The sequence below is a fragment of the Budorcas taxicolor genome, chromosome 22 (assembly GCF_023091745.1).
Source record: "Budorcas taxicolor isolate Tak-1 chromosome 22, Takin1.1, whole genome shotgun sequence".
Lineage (NCBI taxonomy): Eukaryota > Metazoa > Chordata > Mammalia > Artiodactyla > Bovidae > Budorcas > Budorcas taxicolor.
This window is the reverse complement of record NC_068931.1, coordinates 53,412,352-53,435,713: the sequence shown is the minus strand read 5'-3', so window position 1 is coordinate 53,435,713 and position 23,362 is coordinate 53,412,352. Positions and strand designations below refer to the sequence as shown.

Here is a 23,362-nt window from a genome sequence, read left to right as displayed (position 1 = left end):
TGAGTGACTTCCAGTTTCACTTTATTTGAGGAAACTGACATTCAGAGATTAGGTCTTCATTTAGGTTTAATTAAATACCATTAATTTAATTAAAGAGGTGATCTAATCAGAACTAGAACTTGGGTTCTAACTTCTGTTAGCTATTTTATAACATAAAACCTTACCAACTAGAATATGAGCCAAACAAGCTAGCTCATTACCTCATTATATAAATCACAGAATAAAATGTATAGACACTAACGTGAATGAAGTATTACTGATAGTACACAAAAATATGCTCCAAATCCATTTGGATATAATTCAAGTCCTCCAATAAAACACAAAGACAATTTACATCCTCCAGCAGTTCTAGATAAAGAAATATTGAAGAAGCCCATGGATGTTTCCCACGTCACCTTATTAATCACATTAAACTCCCATTTCTGAGAGGCCTGTAATGGACATTATTTCTGTTTCAAATTAGAATTGATTTTGCTTTCATCTGCATTATTTGATTTGTTCTACGAAGTTCAGTGGTGGTGGTGTGGGGAGAGGTTCTCAGCAAAATCAAAAAAAGCTAAATTAAAACTCAAAAATATCTTAGAGGAGAAGTATTTTTTCTTTGTTAACACATACAAACAAAGAGACCAAGATGCCAAGTAAATATTAAGAGACGTTGGAGATAGGATGAGGAAAAACCTAAGGCGCAGTAGCATAGGAACCATAGATTAACTTTCTTCAGACTTTCAATCATTCATGGAGTGATTTATTCTTTCATTCATTTCCTAATTTTAAAAACAAGTCAGGGACTTTCCTGGTAGCCCAGCGGCTAAGAATCCACCTTGCCACACAGAGGACATGTGTTTGATCCCTGGTTGGGAAACTACGATTCCACATGCTCAGCCTCCCTGGTGATACAGTGGATAAGAATTTGCCTGCCAGTGCAGGAGATATGGGTTTGATCCCTAGTCCAGGAAGATTTCACATGTCACAGAGCTCTACTGCTACTGAGCCCACATGCTGAACTCACTGAAGCCTGCATGTTCTAGGGCCTGCAGGCCACAAGTACTGAGCTCTCATGCTACAGCTACTGAAGCCTGTGTGCCTAGACCCCATGCTCTGCAGTAAGAGAAGCCACATTGAAGAGCCTGTGCTCTGCAACCAGACAGTAGCCCACCGTCCGCAACTAGAGAAAGCCCAAGGGTACCAACGAAGACCCCAGTGCAGCCATAAATAAACAGATTAATTAACTTTTGAAAAAACAATCCCACATGATCTGGAACAACTAAGCTTGTGTGCGCCAACCACTGAGCCCCTGTCCTCTGGAGCCCGTGTATTGCAACTCCTGAGCCCATGCAGGATGCAACAAAGATTCCCCGTAGCGCAACTAAAACCTGATACAGCCAAATTAATTAATTAATTCAAAAAGTAAATTAAAATATAAACAAGCCACTCCAGGGTTCAGCCTCTTCTCTTCCTAAAAAAAAAAATCCTTTAAGTTCCTAACAAAGTGCTTAGGGTGTGGTTTAGGACAATTTGAGAGTTTCTCAAAATAGCATCAAATCTCACATTTGTAATATGGAGAAGACTAGCATTCTTCTCTGTGGAGAAACAAGATAGGCTCAGGAATCCAGTTCATCGAATCAGTAAGACCCTCAGACATTCTTCTTACAGCGATGAACATGATGAAGACAAAATACCACACTTCAGATGATTCAGTTCATTCAATTAGTTTTAGTGAATGCCTCCATGTTTTTAAAACTGGCATGAAGTAAGGTCTGAAACCACCACCCTCCTTGCATCCATTTCAGTGAATCTTTTGATTTTCCACTGTGATTTGTTTACAAAAGCCCTTTCCTGGGATTGCTGGACCAAGAGATTGTTCAATGACTTACTCAATCACAGTGATTTTCCCCCAGAAGCTTACTAAGTGCCCAGCACTCTAGAAGCTCAGTGTGTGATTGTGTGTGTTGTGATTGTGTGTGTTGTGATTGTGTGTGTTAGTTGCTCAATCTTGTCCGACTCGCTGTGACTCCATGGGCTGTAGCCCACCAGGCTCATCTGTGCATGGAATTCTCCAGACAAGAATACTGAAGTGGGTGGCCCTTCCCTTCTCCAGGGGATCATCCCAACCCAGGGACTGAATCTGGGTCTCCCTCATTGCAGGCAGATTCCTTACCATCTGAACCACCTGGGAAGCCTTAAGACTTCCCGGAAAGCTTACACAGGAGAGCTATCCTGTAAATCTCACTCTGTCTGGTTTCCTATTGGGGAACAATGGACCTGCACACCAGCTATCATCAGCTTCAAGACAGTCTAGTCAAATGAATGCAGCTGGATATAAAATTTGACATGCCATCTAAATAGGTGAAATGCAAAGACTGCTTCTATATCTTTATTTTACTTTCTATACTATGGAAATCCTCCTGTATATTGTTACTAAATACTTTACTTAAAAATGCTAGAAAATACAGTAGAAATCAACGAACAGGATCATAGGATTTTTTTAAAAGAGAGAAAAGCTGAGGTATTTGCCAGGAAAGACAGAAAATTATTTGCTAGAGAATCTTTCTCTAGCAATGTGTGTTATACGTAGTTGTCACACCAGCCACCTGTGAGCCCATGCCTCAGGCATGCAGAGCACCATGCCTCAGGCCAAAAACAAACAAAAATTAAGGGAAGAGCCTACTATAGACAATCCAGTGAGAAAAGCACAGGCGAGAAAAACCGTATCAGGCTGAATTTGAAAAGTGCTAGACAGGCAAAGAGGCATAAAACAACCAGAAGATTATTGCTGGTTCCCACAACTGGCTGGTACAAGGGTAAATATGCTGGTTAGACAGTACTGCTGGGAGGCGATAAGCTGAATCAAACTTCTTTTCCATTTCAAACTTTGTACTTTGATGTATCATTCTCGTATATATTATTACCTAGAGGTGCATGATATGAAAATATTTTTAAGACCCTCAAAATTTTTAATTTCTGAAAGTCAACCAGAGCCAGGCAATCTGAATCATTTTGAATTTCTGGAATCTCTCTTCCATCCTAACTACTGCCTCCAAAATACACACACCATAGCATTGTAACTATGCTGACTTTATTAACTATTCTACACTCAATCATTCATGTGACAGGCACTGACTAAATGCCTATGAACCTCCACGTCAAAAGGATAAATCAGTACTTTTAGATGAACACACATCTCCAACCTTTCATCCATAATTGCAGAGAGAGTCATAAGTAGGGACATGGTGAAGTTCATTCTCTAAGTGTTCCTTAAGGAATAGCTACCCTCACTTGAACATAAGAATCTGGTCTCGAGGATTAAAATCAGGGCCTTCCCTGCTAGCCCAGCAGTTAGGAACCCATCTTCCAATGCAGGGGACACAGGTTCGAGCCCTGCATCTTAGTTGGCCAACTAGGATCCCACATGCCACACAGGTCAATTAAGTTGGCATGCCGCAATGAGAGAAACCCATGTGCCACAAGTAGAGAGCCCGTGTGCCACAACTGCTGGGCTCCTACACACTACCAACAGGGAGGAGCATACTAAGCGAAGACCCATTGCAGTCAAAATTTAAAAAAAAAAAAAAAAAAAGAAGTAAAATCAAAGAGACATGCAAAGTGTTCGTCCAGGTGGATTCTGCTATTACGTCTGCAAGCCTTTTCCTCACCCACTTATTTTATGGGCCTAGAATGGACAAAAGGCAAGATTTTTGCCCAGGTCAGGAGAGGAGATAAAGAATGCATGGTGAGTCATGAATGTGCACAGGAAGAGAGCCATCAAAAATCTAACTCAAAAAGATGGCATTCAGGACTTCCCTAGCAGTCCAGCAGTTAGGACTCCATGCTTCCATTGCAGGGGATACATGTTCGACCCCTGGTCAGGGAACTAAGATCCCACATGCTGCAAGTAAAGATCCTGCATGTAGCAACTAAGACCAGTGGCAGCCAAAAATTTAAACATTAAAAAAAAATGGCATTCAGGTCAAACCGTGACTTTTCTCTGGCAATCAGCTGTTAACCTACTTTCTCTGCTGGGCTGAAGAACGCCGGGTGCAAATCACAGCCACCGCCACCACCACGAGCACTGTGATGATGCCAACGGTGACCACGATGATCACCAGCAGGTTGCTGTTCTTCTGAGGAGTGACGCTGCCATGTGGGGGGTGCATCTTGCCAATGGGTGGTTCTGAGGAAAGACAGGCAAATGGAGATCAGTTTAAGGACATGTGGCAGCCGATGGCATATCACGCTTGGCTAAGGATTCAGAGTTCCTATTGTTCTGGGCATTCCTGAAGCTGGGGGGGTGGGGAAAGCAATGAAAAAATGACAGGAAAGATCTAAATTATCTACCCATGATAAATGAAACCAAGTCCACACAGAAACTTACAGAGGAATATTCATAGCTACCTTAGCCAAAATTGCCGCAAGTGGGAAACCCCAGAGCCATCGACTGATGAATGGATGAAGAAATAAGATATATCCGTACAATAGAATACTATCCAGTCATAAAAAGAAAGGAAATACTAATACATGATACAAAATTCATGTACCTTGAAGTTGTTCTGCTAAGTGAAAGCAGCCAGACACAAAAGGCCACATATGATTCTACTTACATGATACTGTGGGTTTCCCTGGTGACTCAGTAGTAAAGAGTCTACCTGCCAATGCAAGAGACTCAGGTTCATTCCCTGGGTTGGGAAGATCTTCTGGAGAAGGAAATGGCAACCCACTCCAGTATTCTTGCCTGGAAAATCCCACGGACAGAGGAGCCTGGTGGGCTACAGTCCATGGGGTTGCAAAAGAGTCGGGTACAACTCAGCAACTAAACACCAATTTATGTGAGATATCCAGAATAGGCAAGCGTATAGGGACAGAAAGTAGCTGAGTGTTCGCCAGTGGATGTGAGGAAAAGTGACCGGCGAGAGACTGCTTAAAGGTATAGGGTTTCGCTTGGGAGTAATGAAGATGTTCTAGAACTAGACAGTGGTGATGGCGGTAGAACCTCGTGAAAATGCTAAAAATCACTGAGTTGTGTACTTTCAAAGGGTGAATTTATGGTATGTGAATTATATCTCAATGAAAAAATATAATTCAGCTTTCACAGGGAACAGAAAATGGGGAGGATGGGAAGCATGCTGCTTTGGGTGATAAGAATTCCACCATGACACGAATCAGAACAGGCTGAGAAACCATTATTTATTTGATGCTGTGAAACACAAACTGTTTGACACCCATCACTCACACTTTCCATTCCTTTAAAGCAGTTATCTATAAAGCACATTTAATTTTCAACCTGTCAAGGGTGCATGAATCCTACTTAAAAGCAGCCACAGGCTTGGAAAGAGTGCCATAAAGCTCTAATCTATTTTTTTCCTGTTTTGCAACTGTACCTCATGGCACACAATATTTAAGTGAAAATAGCAAAATGATAATTTGCTTATATAAACAAGCGTGACTAATGAGCCTTTAAATGGCTTTTTTGTGCCTTTATCTGTAAAATGGAAATAATAACATTTACTTATGTAGTTACTGTCACAATTAGAAAAAATACATGCAAAACAATTCTCTAAGTGCCCTACACAGAGTAATTGCTTATAATATCACTATACTGCTGAAATATTAAAGAGAATTTTGCCTAACTTAATAATCTACCATACCATTTGGTATACTTTTGGTACGGACTTCTAAACTCTAAATTTTCTAGAAAGCTTGTAGATAATATTCAATGTGAAAGATATAGTAACTTGTTTTCACAAGTGAATATAATAACCCAGCACTTGCCTCAAAAGTGAAATACTATCTTTTGATAACTTATCTAGGAGTCATTGGGTTTTTTTTTTTTAAAGATAGTCACCTAATTTTAAATAAATTATTGTTGACTCAATATTATTGGAAAAAAATAAATGCTACCAATATAATTTGAATCTTAGGGGTGGGTAATTCATCAAGTCTTTACATAGTACTTTCTGTTAAAAGATTCTGATTATAAATGAAAGAAATAAGGTTTCCTTGAAGCAACTTTTTCCTTTATGACAAAGGAGTGAGGCAAGTAACGAAAGGTCAGAACTTTCTGTTAGTTTTACTTACAACTGAAAAAATCATGTTGCAGTTGTACCTCAATATGCCCTTTCTGTTCTTAATAAATTAACTGATTGGTATAAATTAACCTTTTATATGACAGCATACAATGGAGGCATTTGGGGAGCTCATGGATTTTATTACTTTAAATTTAACAGTTCACCATTTCTGACAAACTTAGTTTGAGTCATACATGGCAGTAACACTGGGTGAATATTTTTTAAGACCATGTAAATTGGAATTGCTTGGACCAGAGAAGGAAAAAAAAAAATTCCTATGTGCTAAATGTTCTGTCTTCCATTCCTGAAACATGTACCCTATGTGCGCGTCATGGTGATATGAACAGAATGTCAGATTTCTTCTTGGGATCAAGGCATAGCTAATAGCAGAGAGATGCAAAAGCTCCATTTCTGAGATATATTTCTGGAAGAGGAGAGAAGGAACAACAGCCAGATTATGAAACCACTAAAAGCTATTTATGGGACCACATATACACATATGATTTCATAATAATTTTTATGCCATCAGTTCAGTCACTCAGTCATGTCCGACTTCTTGCTACTCCATGAATCACAGCACGCCAGGCATCCCTGTCCATCACCATCTCCCAGAGTTCACTCAGACTCATGTCCATCGAGTCCGTGATGCCATCCAGCCATCTCATCCTCTGTCGTCCCCTTCTCCTCCTGCCCCCAATCCCTCCCAGCATCAGAGTCTTTTCCAATGAGTCAACCCTTCCCATGAAGTGGCCAAAGTACTGGAGTTTCAGCTTTAGCATCATTCCTTCCAAAGAACACTCAGGATGGATCTCCTTTTATGCCATAGTCTTATATATTATGTGGTCTGAGAATAATTCCCAAATTAGAATAATGATTGCTCATCCCCACCCCACCCCAAAATAGAGGCATAATCGTTGCATTCAATTCACTGTTTTACACACACACACATATATATATATATATATATATAAAATTACCTGTATAGTTGGTACTTTAAAGAAGAATTCATGTAAAAAGATGTAACATGAAGATATAATATGAGGTCACTGACAGAAGATGGAGGTCATGAAAAACCTCATTATAAAAGTGACATTTAAGCTGAATTTTAAAGTATTGCTAGGAGTTAGTTCTTGTTCCATTACGAGGGAACTAACGGCAGACTGTGTGTGTGTGTGGAACATGGGGAACAAACAGGAAATGGCACAAAATGAGGCAGGAAAGATAAACAAGACCCTGCTCATATGAGCCCTGTAGATCCAATTCAATCATCCTCGGTAAAGCTACAAATGGTTTAAGAGTTTTCAGCAAAGTGACAGGCTTCATTTGTTCTAAGAAGATATCTCTTCCCTCTGCATGGAGAGGGCTTGGTGGTGGAAAAACAGAGACCAGCTAAGAGGATACTGAGTTTGCCAGGTTAAGAGGAGACGATCCCTTAAACTGAGATGGTGGCAATTTCAGTCAAGCAGAGAGGACAGGTACACCATGCGGTAGAACTGGCAAGGAAATGAACAAGGTGGATTGCACATGGGGGAGGACAGAAAGGAAGGCTCAGGCCTCAGCAATGGTCCTGATGTCTAGGGTTGGGGAGAGGGTGAAAGTGCAGGCAGACTCAGTGGGGCAAGAAGAGAGGTTCAGTCTCGAATTGAGGTCTCACGATGAATCATGAAGAGGCAGCTAGAAGGTCTGTGTTAGAGATGTAACTGTGGGAGCTGGCCTAGAGATGGAATCTGAAGCCTGGGAGTGGGGATCACTGAATCAAGGACAAACAGTGAGCAGAGACGCTCTCTCAAAACTAGTGCTCTAAGTATTCAGGTAGAAGGTGGGGACCCGGCCAAAGAGAAGTCGATATCAAATGAGTTTCCCAATGCTTATTGACAATGGAAAACTTGTTTTGCAGAGCTTCTCAAGGGACCCATGTACCTTGTAACTACTTCTGGAGGTTGCTAATCAAGATGAGTGGTTTTTAAACTGGGGCGATTTTATCCCCCAAGAAGATATTTGGCAATGTCTAGAGCCAGTTTGGGTTGTTCCAGCAGAGTGGAAGGAATCACTACTGGCACCTGGTGGATAATAGCCAGGGATGCTGAGAAACATCCTATGGTGCATAGGAGAAGCCCAACGACAAACAAGTTACTCAGTCCCAAATGGCAATAGTTCTGTGGTTGGGAAATCCTGATCGAGCTGAACACTGCCTATGTTCTCATGAGATCTGAGATCCAAAAATTTAAGTGGCTGGATTCACACATTTCTAAACCATGACAGAGTCACTTCTAGTGACTCTGGAGTTTGGGATTAGTCTGAGGTCCTTAACATTAAACTCCAATACTTTGGCCACCTCATGCAAAGAGTTGACTCATTGGAAAAGACTCTGATGCTGGGAGGGATTGGGGGCAGGAGGTGAAGGGGATGACAGAGGATGAGATGGCTGGACGGCATCACCGACTCGATGCACATGAATTTGGGTGAACTCTGGGAGTTGGTGATGGACAGGGAGGCCTGGCGTGCTGCAATTCATGGGGTCGCAAAGAGTCGGACATGACTGAGCGACTGAACTGAGCTGAACTGAGATAGTAGGTGGGCAGAGCCTCTTGTAGACTAGAACTTGAGACCCCTGAGATGCTCCAATTATCTTTACATCAAGGAATTGAGTGTAAAATTTTATTTCTGGACCTTTCTTTTGGCATTAAGGTATCTGTTGGGTGCCCTGTAATACTTTACCAACCTCAGAATGACCATCTCATGCAAGTATGGAAAGAGCTTCTCTATATACTCTACTTAGATTAGTTAAAATGCTATTGAGTTAAATAAAGAAAGGTTTTCAAAACTGGAGGGCAAATCATGTTTTTTTTCTCCTAACCACAGCATTTAAGTCATGTTTTGCAGAATACGAAATATGATTCTAAATACTAAAAATTTAATCAATAACATTAATTTTAAAATAATGCTTCACCAAAGTATCACATCTGTCAAATTAATTAAGTTTTCAAAGGTTGAAGTCAATATAACAGCATTCTTGTAGGGTTTGTAGATTTCTTTACCAATATTATTAATTTTGAAAACTATGGAAAAAGCTACCAACATAATTGGTGATTTATCTTCCCCCACAAGAAAACAATTGAACTGAAGTAATTTTCACTGTTGTTATCCTTCAGACAAATATAAACTACAAAATCACATTTTCAGAAGTTGAAGATTCTCCTGCTGTAAGAAGGTGAACCATAAAATTGAACGCATCATAAAAGTAAAATACTATCATATCACCACATATTATCTTTGATTCTACCTGTCATCAGAACATAATTTAGGAAGCCTCTTCAGTTTCCTCAATTTAATTAAGGGCTTCCAACTTCAAGAATAAACATGAACTATAGCTTTGTTTTTCTTTATTTGAGTTCCAAGAGAGTTGCTTTTAAAAGAGTGACATATAAGGGAAAGTAAATGATTAGCAAGCTCTAAATTTATTTGCAATTGGCTTGAGTATTCTGACAGTAAACCATTATTCTATTACAATCCTTTGAAGGATGAATCCAGCAAGTAAAAGGAGAGATAGGAAACGTCTATAATTCTGTCACTACATAAGGAGATGTATGAAATTTTCATTGTATGTGAGGTTCAAAAACTCAAGATTTTGAAGTGTTCTTGTTGAGGCAGCCTACTTTGCATCAGTAGGTTGGGGGCGGGTGTTAGAGTTTTATCAGTTAAGGTGTCATTTGTATATATAATTTGAAAATATACCCTCTTCTTATGGTATAAGATGTTGGCAGAATTTTAATTAGGAAGGTAGAGTTTTCAAATGCCTTTGCTGACTTGCATATAAGAGCACAAGCTAAAGGCAAATTACATACTAATATTTTTCATCATTTACTGGATAGCAAAAAGAGTAGGAAATAGATTAAGCATGCCCTCTACCATCTATTCTCTGAGGTTATCAAATCACCTTAATTAATCATGTAGCCTGTAATAATTAGTTATTTCAGTGGGATTTCTAGAAATGTTTCAGGTACTTTGTTCATACCATTCATTTAATAGGATATGCCTAAAACATCATTAAGTGAGGCAGAAATCTGAGAAGGGATAATGCCAATAATCTATCTGCTGCTGCTAAGTCGCTTCAGTCGTGTCCGACTATGTGAGACCCCATAGATGGCAGCCCACCACGCTCCCCCGTCCCTGGGATTCTCCAGGCAAGAACACTGGAGTGGGCTGCCATTTCCTTCTCCAATGCATGAAAGAGAAAAGTGAAAGTGAAGTCGCTCAGTCGTATCTGACTCTTAGCGACCCCATGGACTGCAGCCCACCAGGCTCCTCCATCCATGGGATTTTCCAGGCAAGAGTACTGGAGTGGGGTGCCATTGCCTTCTCTGAATAATCTATGTAAAATGGCTCAAAGTCATTGGATGTCATTTATCTATTTTATCTTCATGACTCTCTCCTGTGAGATAATGTATATCAGATCAAATTTAAATACAATTATATCTCTCACTAGGAATCTTAAATAGTAAAAACAAAAATACAATGACATGCATTTCTCTAAGTTACTGTCATTCTCTTCATCTGAAGTCTGACTCCTATGAAAAGAAAAGTTCTTATCTGTTGACTTATCTGTTCATGTCAAATTTGGGCTAAGGTTTCCTTCTCATTAGGGAATTCATTCTCTTTTGAAGGGCAAATTCAAATAGTCAGTACCAAACTTTTAAACCTGGTACTGATCCAAAATTAGGTTTGCCAGATTTAATAATTAAAAATACAGGAGGTTCAGTTAAGTTTGAATTATTTCTAGTTACCTATGGATATGTACATTGAGATGCCTGCATATATTGAGATGGTAATCACTTGCAATATTTTTCTTTGACTCAGCTCTTAGGCAATTAGAAATAATTCAAATTTTACTGGGTACTTCCCTTGTGGCTCAGATGGTGAAGTATCTTGCTTACAATGCAGAAGACCTGGGTTTGATCCCTGGGTCGAAAAGATCCTCTGGAGAAGGAAATGGCAACCCACTCCAGTACTCTTGCCTGGAAAATCCCATGGACAGAGAAGCATGGTGGGCTACAGTCCATGGGGTCACAGAGTCGGACACGACTGAGCGACTTCACTTGCAGTATTTTTAGTTGTTGCACTGGGCATTTCTGTTCAAGATTAGTGTTCTTTCAGTTCAGTTCATTTCAGTCACTAAGTCATGTCCGACTCTTTGTGATCCCATGAATCACAGCACGCCAGGCCTCCCTGTCCATCACCATCTCCCGGAGTTCACTCAGATTCACGTCCATCGAGTCCGTGATGCCATCCAGCCATCTCATCCTCGGTCGTCCCCTTCTCCTCCTGCCCCCAATCCCTCCCAGCATCAGAGTCTTTTCCAATGAGTCAACTCTTCATGTGAGGTGGCCAAAGTACTGGAGTTTCAGCTTTAGCATCATTCCTTCCAAAGAAATCCCAGGGATGATCTCCTTCAGAATGGACTGGTTGGATCTCCTTGCAGTCCAAGGGATGCTCAAGAGTTTTCTCCAACACCACAGTTCAAAAGTATCAATTCTTTGGCACTCAGCCTTCTTCACAGTCCAACTCTCACATCCATACATGACCACAGGAAAAACCATAGCCTTGACTAGACCAAGTCTATGCCCCAACCAGTAACGCTGAAGAAGCTGAAGTTGAATGGTTCTATGAAGACCTACAAGACCTTTTAGAACTAACACCCAAAAAAGATGTCCTTTTCATTATAGGGGACTGGAATGCAAAAGTAGGAAGTCAAGAAACACCTGGAGTAACAGGCAAATTTGGCCTTGGAATGAGGAATGAAGCAGGGCAAAGACTAATAGAGTTTTGCCAAGAAAATGCACTGGTCATAGCAAACACCCTCTTCCAACAACACAACAGAAGACTCTACACATGGACATCACCAGATGGTCAACACCGAAATCAGATTGATTATATTCTTTGCAGCCAAAGATGGAGAAGCTCTATACAGTCAACCAAAACAAGACCAGGAGCTGACTGTGGCTCAGATCATGAACTTCTTATTACCAAATTCAGACTCAAATTGAAGAAAGTAGGGAAAAACGCTAGACCATTCAGGTATGACCTAAATCAAATCCCTTACGATTATACAGTGGGAGTGAGAAATAGATTTAAGGGCCTAGATCTGATAGATAGAGTGCCTGATGAACTATGGAATGAGGTTCGTGACACTGTACAGGAGACAGGGATCAAGACCATCCCCATGGAAAAGAAATGCAAAAAAGCAAAATGGCTGCCTGGGGAGGCCTTTCAAATAGCTGTGACAAGAAGAGAGGTGAACAGCAAAGGAGAAAAGGAAAGATATAAGCATCTGAATGCAGAGTTCCAGAGAATAGCAAGAGATAAGAAAGCCTTCTTCAGCGATCAATGCAAAGAAATAGAGGAAAAGAACAGAATGGGAAAGAATAGAGATCTCTTCAAGAAAATTAGAGATACCAAGGGAACAGTACATGCAAAGATGGGCTCGATAAAGGACAGAAATGGTCTGGACCTAACAGAAGCAGATGATATTAAGAAGATGTGGCAAGAATACACAGAAGAACTGTACAAAAAAGATCTTCATGACCCAGATAATCATGATGACGTGATCACTAATCTAGAGCCAGACATCCTGGAATGTGAAGTCAAGTGTTCTTTAGGACACACCATTTAAGAAATATATTGTTTTGTGTTCATGGCTTACATTTGCTTCAATGTAACATACATAACCATTGTTCAGCAGTGATGGAAACAGTGAGGAAATAATTGTTCCTTCTCTATTGTCTGTACAGATTGCCTCTTAATTTCCTGGCACTCTGACTCTTTAAAAAGTCCTAGTAACTTCAGTTTATGAAACTGAAAGGGTTTCAGCTTGCTGTACTTTTGATGTCACCTCTCTTTAATAAAATTTCATTTTTGGAAATATTTCAAATACACAGAGTACTTTCAAACTGAGATAGTTAACAGCCCTGCATCATTTATAAAATTCTCTATGTCCAGGCTTTTCTAACTGACTGTTTTGTGTACTTGTCAGCTCTCATTGCCATTGTCTCCTGGCGAAATAAACTCCAGGTTTATTAATAATTTCATGCTTCTATTATCCCCACTAAAACCCTAAGTTTGAGGATATTGGCACTTGCAGTCAATAGAAAATTTGCCTCAGACATGCTAGAATTAACCATTTTAATTAATATGACTAATCCAATAGAATCTAATTTATATACTTACCATTCAGAGTGCTTCTATCAATCAAATTCGTATCAACTGGCCAATAACTTCCATCTCCATGGCGACCTGTTCATTGGGAAAATATATCAGAATGTTAGTGGACCTATAACATGGAAACACAAGTGGAACAAAGCAAACAACAATAGTATTTAAAAATATACAAACAATGGAGTAAGATTAATTCATCTACCTCAGAGACAGCCTGAAAATAGTGATACCGTTATACTTTGAAAGAAAATGTTATTTTCTATATGTGGGAAAAATCTGTCATGAAAATACTCTTCTAAACAAGCTAAATTCAGTTCCACACTGAAAAGCTGACCCGTCACTTCCTCTTTTTTTTTCCCTCCAGTGTCCTTGTTAACAGGCCATCAACAGGTACAACATCAGTGTTAGTCTTAAGTGTTGCTGTCTTGGACATCTCCGAACAGAAGGAATGGGGGTGTTGGCTCCTAGAAAGACAGAGCCCACCTACTCCTTGCTTCACGGGGTCTAGTCTACACTGTTGCCCACTGGACATGATTCTGTGGCAAATCAGCATTACTACTTTACAAGGGGACAGCACTTTTTGCCTTGTAAGTGGGCTTTAAGTTGTCTTTGTATTATATGACAAGTAGGTGCCTGAGAATGAACTATTGAATATGGAATAAATAGGGGGTGTGTCACAATCCACATGGTCTGACTATTTCTTACAAACACACTAAGAAACAAGGTTTCTTGAGCATCACCTTATTGGAAACACTGCCTTCTAACAGGTGTTCAACAATTACAAAAGTAGTCTTTAAGAGAACTGAGCCAGACATTAACCAGAAGTAATTACACTATCATTCACATTTAATTAATAGTTTTTCACTACAGGTAATTCCCTTTTCTATTGGTATGTTTGTAGAACTGTAATTATTTGATTAGATTTTGAGTTCCAGAATATCTATTAGGAAAAAAAAAAAACATTTGGGAGTTGAATCTCTACGTAAACACAAGAGTGCAGATAATTCTTTATTCACTTTGGAGTGTGATTTCTGAAAGTGGTTATCATCAGAGGGTGATATTGAGGAAGCCAGCTAGGATAACATTTGTTGTTTTTGTCAGATGTACAGTTTCGTGTTTTTTTTTTTTGAAGACTTCCAAGTCCTGCTCCTGTGACATTCCTGTGCATACCAAACTTTCTGTAGTTAGCACTTTTAACTACAGCTTTTCCAACAGCTTATCATTTTATTTGCAAAAGAACTATGAAGAAATGTCTTGTTACCAGACCATGCATTCATAATTTTTTAAAAAATTCTTTCAGTGTCAAGTCAGAGCTGAAATGAGGGTGTTAAGTTTCCAATAAGCACTGATAAATTAATCCAATGACATTATATTCTGTTTCCAGGATAAATCTGTATGTTTAAAATCTGCTGGTCAATGACTCTATATAAACAAGTGGGAATTAGGATGGAGGCTCCTGTGTGTGAGGCAGGGAGGAATGGTGGTGACTGGGCTTCCCTGGTGGCTTGGATGGTGAAGAATCCACCTGCAATGTAGAAGACATAGGTTCGATTCCTGGGTAACGAAGATCCCCTGGAGAAGGGGATGGCTACCCACCCCAATATACTTGCCTGGGAAATCCTATGGACAGAGGAGCCTGATGGGCTACAGTCCATGGGGTCATAAACAGTTGATCCTGACTGAGTGACTTAAAAAAGAATGAAATAAGCAGCAATTGTGAAAACATCTTGGGGGGCGATGACTGAAACACAGATAAGCCTAACCCTTTCCCCAAGTACCTGGTTTGTGTTAACTCTGACACATCTGCGGTTTCAATAAGCTTTGCTCACAGGACACTGATAGATCAAGGTTGGAAGAAATGAAGTGAGACAGAAGTTCTCTATGAATATTAAGATGCCTTTTCACACATCTGAAAGCAACTAGATTGCAAAGCAGTCAGCCAAAAGAGAAGCTAACAGCCCCATCACTTAAGCCATTAAAGCAATAAATGATTCCTGTTGGGAGTCATTCTGTATTGGCTGGAAATTAGGTACATAGCCTGTGGAGGATTTTTCCTATCCTCTAGCATCCTGACAAATGTCTTTTTAATGAAGTTTCTTACTCTCCCAGCTAGTTTGTGGGAAGATGCAGAAACAAGCCCCTGAGCACATCCATACATTACTTAAACATAAATCTCTATGGGTATAGCACCCTTTAGACTCAGCGAGGCTATTGATTACATGGTGAATTTCAATATGTTGAAGAATATCAGATGTCATACGGTTAGAGCTCTGTGTAAGATAAAGGAACTCAAAATACTTTTGAAGCAACAGAGCAGCTGAAAACTTGAGCATTCTACTCACATAATCTAGGATACTGACATCAGTTAATATTTTGTTGGTTATAATTAGATGGATATCATGAAAGAAAATTAAGTAACTCTTAACAAATCCAACAGGAAATGCTTTAAAGAAACCTGATATCATCAACAAGCAAGATTAGATTCATGGTGATTTAAGACTTCTGGCACCTCTTCAGTAAAGAGACACAAAACTCGTTTCCGGGATATTGGAGTCTGAGATCTCTTTATTTAAAGATGTGGGAATCAAATATCACTTTGTGTGCTTCTATGTTTTTGTCCTTTACAACATGTCTTTTAAAACTCAAGAAGTCTTTTTATGGGCAAATTGGGTAAATGTGTGTGTGTATGTTCGGTCACTCAGTCATGTCAGACTCCTTGCAACACTGGACTGTAGCCTGTCGGGCTCCTCTGTCCTGAATTTTCCAGGCAAGAATACTGGAGTGGGTTGCCATTTCCTCATCCTAGGGATCGTCCCAATACAGGGATGGAATCTATATCTCCTGCACTAGCAGGCAGATTATTCACCACAAATAACAAGTTAAAAACATAAGATTATCCTGCTCTCTTAAGGCAGGAATCACAAAATTGTCAGATGAAACACTGGACTATTACTGTTTCTCATGCCAAAAGGGCTTTTTGCTGTAGTTGAAACGTTAGATGCATTTAGTAAACTTGGTGAATTTCATAAGCACTGATTAAGGGAAAGAGCAACCTAATTAGACTCTGGAAGATGAAAAGTCACTTAAAGGCAAAGATATAAACTACTATTCAATCCCAGAGGTCTTAATTTTTTAATGGAGCATAAAACTGATAATAATTCAACTCAAAATATACTAAGTGCCTACTATAGGCAAGGCATAGTCCTAGATGCTCATGGGAGGGGTAGCATAAAAAGATTTATTAGATATAGAACCTGCCAAGACAGACAGCATTGGCTCATTGAATCCAAATCCTATACAGGACTATTTGCGGTTAATATTAGCTAATATCATATCGTTTTTAACTTATTCTGACTTTAAAGATTTAAGAATAAGTTAATTCCTACTATAAAATAACTATCACTAAATTGATTTACTATTACTATAAATCACTATTATGTTTCAGTGAAAATATTTTTCATTTATCTAGTATTTTTAAAAGAAGTACATGCAAATAAAAGATAATGTATTATTTTTAGCCTCATACGTACCACAATTAAATTTATCTTAAATCATCAACTCCTTTTTTGCTTATGGTACTAAATCTCTAACATTTTTCAAAATTAAAAATTACAAATAAATAAATGAATATATGGATATTTAAACACAACATCTGTGGAAGTAATATATTTCAATGTATATAAATTTTTACAAATTATTCAAATAAAGCTCCATATAGTTAAAAAAACTAGAGCTGTGTAGTTTCTTTTCTCATTAAGGCATTAGTAACACGGTTTTACATGAACAACAGGAATGAAAATGTACTATAAAAATATAGTATTATATTCTCAAGAATATAAAGAAGAACTCTTGTGTTACTCTGTACCCAAATTTCCTAATAGAAATTAGGGTGAGGAACAGAATTAAGATGATAGAGTACTGAATCTCCTAACCAACCACGGATTTCATCCAAAAATCCGTTTCTTTCAGAAAGTTTTGATAACTGAAGCAAACCACCTTTCTCTGGTTTCAGAAAGAAGAAAGAAAAAGAGAAAAGAAATGATCCCATATTTGACTTGAAAAGAGGAAGACTGGGGCTTTTTTCAAGTTATTGAAAAATAGTTTATACAGGGTTAACTTTATTGTATTGATGTACCTCTAAGGGAGGCCCAAACCAAAAAATGTATGCTCCTCCACTTGGTTTATACTCTTTAAATAGTATAAATGCTAAAGTCACTTAAAGAGTTATTTTCTTTTTATTTTTTAATTTTTTATTTTTTTTAATTTTAAAATCTTTAATTCTTACATGTGTTCCCAAACATGAACCCCAAGAGTTATTTTCTATGCTTTATTTAAGGGATAGATCATTTTATTTTGGCAAGAGAAACATACTCCCTTAGATAAAAGTTAGTCTCCATGATTTTCCTACTAGCTACTCTCTGGATTGAGGGAAAAATGAGCAGAGGTAACATGAATTCCTTCGGGATGTGTGCTCATTATTACATTTCTTGGTGCTTACCAAAGTGACATTTATACCATATTCTCAACACTTGATAAGTGACTAAACTGGGAACACTTTGTAATGTGTTAATAACAAACATACTTTAAGTTCTTACTATTACACATGTTTACATTTATGTTCCTATTCTTCCATTATTACTTAAAATATTGCTTCTATATTTGTACTGAAGTGTGTGTATGTGTGTAAACTTAAGCAGTGTAATGTTTACATCAGACACGAAGTTTTAGTACATATGGGCAGATGAAGAATATTCCCTGTGGTAAAATTGTTTAGCACCTCAGTTCAGTTCAGTTGCTCAGTTGTGTCTGACTCTGCAACCCCATGGACTGCAGCACACCAGGCCTCCCTGTCCATTACCAGCTCCTGAAGTTTACTCAAACTCATGTCCATCCTGTTGGTGATGCCATCCAACCATCTCATCCTCTGTCATCCCCTTCTCCTCCTGCCTTCAATCTTTCCCAGCACCAAGGTCTCTTCCAAAGAGTCAGTTCTTCACATCAGGTGGCCAAAGTATTGGAGTTTCAGCTTTAGCATCAGTCCTTCCAAGGAATATTCAGGACTGATTTCCTTTAGGATGCACTGGTTGGATCTTCTTGCAGTCCAAGGGACTCTCAAGAGTCTTCTCCAACACCAGAGTTTAAAAGCCTCAATTCTTTGGTGTTCAGCTTTCTCTATAGTCCAACTCTCACATCCATACATGACTACTGGAAAAACCATAGCTTTGACTAGACAGACCTTTGCTGACAAAGTAATGTTAATATGATGTCTATGTTGGTCATAGCTTTTCTTCCAAGGAGCAAGCGTCTTTTAATTTCATGGCTGCAGTCACTATCTGCAGTGATTGTGGAGCCAAAAAATAAATAAACAAAGTCTGTAGAAAAGATTAATTCAACTGGAATTTAGTTCTAGAGTGGTTTTTCTGAGTGGATGTTTATAAGTTCAGAAAGGAGTGAATGGAAAATTATTCTGCAGAGGACATAGAAAAAGCTGAATGTGGTAGTTCTAATCTATTTTTAATCCATTCTTCCTGACTGAAGTTAACAGAGGGTCCTTCAGAATGGAACTCACACAATCAATCCCAAGATATGGGCCATAATCTAAATTAAATGAACAGACTGGTTGTCTAACATTCATTCAATATATATCCTCCCAAGGATACAGAGCACTGAGATATCATCTTGATCTTAGAAATGGTTTCTTTGAAGATAATTCTGGTGATAATGAAGAGAAGTGCATTGATTTTCTGTCTTGTATACCACTGCGTAAAGATAATGCATTGATGCCATGTGAATATAATTTTACTGCTCAGTACACAGATCATATTGAGATATATTTAAAGTAGATGCTTTTCCAGAGGCTGAAAAATGTGGCTAAGTGTTCGTAACCCTGCTGACTTTGAAAAAAGGTATGAAAACTGGGAAGCAAAATCATAGCCTATGCCTAGAATATTTCAAACATATATTAACAGAAAAATGAATAAGCTCTTTTCATCCTTTCCTCAGGTTCAACACATTGTTTTCAAGTTAACATGAAAGAAAGTTCACTGATTAAAAGAAAGTATAATATTACTACTTCATATACAAGGGCCACTAGCATGTACTGAGGCTGTATTGTTGTTATTCAGTTGCTAAGCCATGTCCTAATCTTTGTGACCTCATGAACTGCAGCACATCAGGCTCCTCTGTCCTCCACTATCACCCGGAGTTTGTTCAGATTCATCTCCACTGAGTTGGTGATGCTAATCATTTCAACCTCTGTCACTCCCTTCTCTTGCCTTCAATCTTTCCCAGCATCAGGGTCTTTTCAAATGAGTCAGTTCTTCATATCAGGTGGCCAAACTATCAGAGCTTCAGCTTCAGCATCAGTCCTTCCAATGAATATTCAGGACTGATTTCCTTTGGGATGGACTGATTGGCTCTCCCTGCAGTCCAAGGGATTCTCAACAGTCTTATCCAATACCACAGTTAGAAAGCATCAATTCTTGGGGCTCAAACTTCTTTATGGTCCCACTCTCATATCTGTACATGACTATTGGAGAAACCATAGCTTTAACTATATGGACCTTTGTCAGCAAAGTGATGTCTCTGTTTTTAAATATGCTCTCTACGTTTGTCATAGTTTTCCTTCATGACTGAAGTCACTACTGCAGTGATTTTGGACACAAAAAAATATGTCACTGCTTTTGCTTTTTCTCCTTTTATTTGCCACAAAGTGATGGGACTGGATGTCATGATCTTAGTTTTTTGAATGCTGAGTTTCAAGCCAGCTTTCTCACTCTGCTGTTTCACCTTCACCAATAGTCTCTAAACTTTCTACCAGCAAAGTTGTGTCATCTGTATATCTGAGGCTGTTGATATTTCTCCCAGCCATCTTGATTCCAGCTTGTGATTCATCCATTCAAGCATTTTGAATCATGTAATCTGCATATAAGTTAAATAAGCAGGGTGACAATATACAGCCTTGATGTACTCCTTTCACAATTTTGAAACAGTCTGTGTTCCATGTCCAGTTCTAACTGTTGCTTCTTGACCCATATACAGGTTTCTCAGGAGACAGGTAAGATGGTTTGGTATTCCCATCTCTTTAAGAATTTTCCACAGTTTTCTGTAATCCACATAATCAAAAGCCTTAGCATAGTCAATGGATTGAAGTAGATGTTTTTCTCAAATGTCCTTGCTTTCTCCATGATCCAGTAAATGTTGGAAATCTGATCTCTGGTTCCTCTGTCTCTTTGAAACATGGCTTGTACACCTGGAAATTCTTGGTTCATGTACTGCTGAAGTCTGGCTTGATGGATTGTGAACATAACCTTGCTATCATGTCACTGCAGATGGTGATTGCAGTCATGAAGTTAAAAGATGCTTACTCCTTGGAAGAAAAGTTATGACCAACCTAGACAGCATATTAAAAAGCAAAGACATTACTTTGCCAACAAAGGTCCATCTAGTTAAAGCTATGGTTTTTCCAGTAGTTATGTATGGATGTGAGAGTTGGACTACAAAGAAAGCTGAGCACTGAAGAATTGATGCTTTTGAACTGTGGTATTGGAGAAGACTCTTGAGAGTCCCTTGGACTGCAAGCAGAACCAACCAGTGCATCCTAAAGGAAATCAGTCCTGAATATTCCTTGGAAGGACTGAAGCTGAAACTCCAATACTTTGGCCACCTGATGTGAAGAACTCATTTGAAAAGACCCTGATGCTGGGAAAGATTGAAGGCAGGAGGATTAGGGGACTAGAGAGGATGAGATGGTTAGATAGCATCACCGACTCAATGGACATGAGTTCGAGTAAACTTCAGGAGTTGGTGACGGACAGGGAGGCCTGGTGTGCTATAGTCCATGGGGTCGCAAAGAGTCAGACACGACTGAGTGACTGAACTGAACTTGCTATCATGTGAAATGAGTGGAACTGTACAGTAGTTTGAACATTCTTGGCATTGCCGTTCTTTGGGATTGGAAAGAAAAACTGACCTTTTCAAGTCCTGTCGCCACTGGTGTGTTTTCCAAATTTTCTGGCGTATTGAGTTCGGCACTTTAACAGCATAATCTTTTATGATTTTAAATAGCTCAGCTAAAATTCCATCACTTCCAATAACTTTGCTCACAGCAATGCTTCCTAAGGCCCAACTGACCTCACACTCCAGGATATCCACATCTAGGTGAGTAACCAAAGCACCATGGTTATCTGGGTCATTAAGACTATTTTTGTATAGTTCTTCTGTGTATTCTTGCCATGTCTTCTTAGCCTCTTCTTCTTCTGTTAGATCCTTGCTATTTCTGTCCTTTATCATGCTCATCCTTGCATGAAATGTTCCCTTGCTATCTCCAATTTTCTTGAAGCAATCTCTAGTTTTCCCCATCACATTGTTTTTCTCTATTTCTCTGTCCTATTCATTTAAGAAGATCTTATCTCTCCTTGCTATTCTCTGGAACTCTGAAGTTGGGTATATCTTTCAGTTCTTCCCTTGACTTTGGCTTCTCTTCTTTCCTCAGCTATTTATAAGGCTCCCTCAGATAAACACTTTGCCTTCCTGCATTTCTTTTTCTTCGGGATGGTTTTGGTTACCACCTCCTGTACAATGTTATTCATAGTTCTTCAAGCACTCTGTCTACCAGATCTAATCCCTTGATTCTATTAATCACCTCTACTGTGTAATCATAAGGGATTTGATTTAGGTTATGCCCAAATGGTCTAGTGTTTTACCTACTTTCTTCAATTTAAGCCTGAATTTTGCAATACGGAGCTGATGATCTGAGCCACAGTCAGCTCCAGGTCTTGTTTTTGCTGACTATATAGAGCTTCTCCATCTTTGGCTGCAAAGAACATATCAGTCTGATTTTGGTACCACCATCTGGTAATGTCCATGTGTAGAGTCTTCTCTTGTTGTTGGAAAAAGTGTACTTGCTATGATCAATGTGTTCTCTTAACAAACTCTGTTAGCCTTTGCCTGCTTCATTTTGTACTCCAAGGCCAAACTTGCCTGTTATTCCAGGTGTTTCTTGACTGCCTATTTTTGTATTCTAATCCTGCATGATGAAAAGGACATCTTTTTTTTTTTTTTTTTTCTGTTAATTCTAGGAGGTCTTGTAGGTCTTCATAGAACCAGTCAACTTCAGCTCTTTGGCATCACTGTTGGGCACAGACTTATATTACTGTGATTTGTATGGCTTGCCTTGGAAATGAACTGAGATCATTCTGCCGTTTTTGAGATTGCACCCAAGTACTGCATTTTGGACTTTTGTTAACTTGGAGGGCTCCTCTCTTTCTTCTAAGGGGTTCTTTCCCACAGTAGTAGATATAATGGGCATCTGAATTAAATTCACCCATTCCCATCCACTTTAGTTCACTGATTTCTAAGATGTTGATGTCCACTCTTGCCATCTCCTGCTTGGCCACGTCAAATTATTTACCTTGATTCACGGATCCAACATTCCAGGTTCCTATGCAATATTGTTCCTGATAGCATCAGACTTTCATCACTAGACACATCCACATCTGAGCACCATTTCCACTTTGGCCTAGCCTCTTCATTATTTGTGGAGCTATTATAGTAATTGCCTTCTGCTCTTCCCCAGTAGCATATTGGACACCTTCCAACCTGGTGGGTTGGTGGGGAGTGGGTGGGCTCATCTTCTGGTGTCATATTTTTTGCCTTTTCATACTGTTCATGAGGTTCTCCTGGCAAGAAGAGTAAGTTGCCATTCCCTCCTCTAGTGAAGCATGTTTTATCAGAACTCTTCACTATGATCTGTCTGTCTTGGGTAGCTCTGTGCAGCATGGTTCACAGCTCCATTGAGTTATGCAAGCCCCTTTGCCATGACAAGGCTGTGATCCATGAAGGGGATATTGAGGTTTTATGCTCAAGGATCCTGTGGCAAGTCTATGAGCAGTAATTGACAGGAACGGGAATGCATTTGGTGACCTACTCTAGTCAGACCCAGTGCAAGAGAACCAAATAAGCCATTGTCCATCTTTTCCTTGACCATGAGGGTCATTTCTTTGGGGTTCTGATTTCTGTCTTTATGCCATAAAATATAAATAGACTCTGACAAGAAGTAAATTCATTTTCTGAACCCAGGTCTCCCA

The 23,362-nt window shown here is 39.2% G+C and overlaps 1 protein-coding gene across 1 annotated transcript in view; it reads right to left on the bottom strand.

Moving 5' to 3' along the window:
- DCC (DCC netrin 1 receptor) overlaps window positions 1-23,362 on the bottom strand; it is an 827,169-nt gene that overhangs the window by 92,576 nt on the left and 711,231 nt on the right. The window contains exons 22-23 of the mRNA XM_052660382.1: window positions 13,287-13,352; window positions 4,009-4,171 (exon numbers count right to left, since the gene is read on the bottom strand). Coding sequence (XP_052516342.1) covers window positions 4,009-4,171; window positions 13,287-13,352 — 229 coding nt within the window. The remainder of the gene's footprint in view (window positions 1-4,008; window positions 4,172-13,286; window positions 13,353-23,362) is intronic.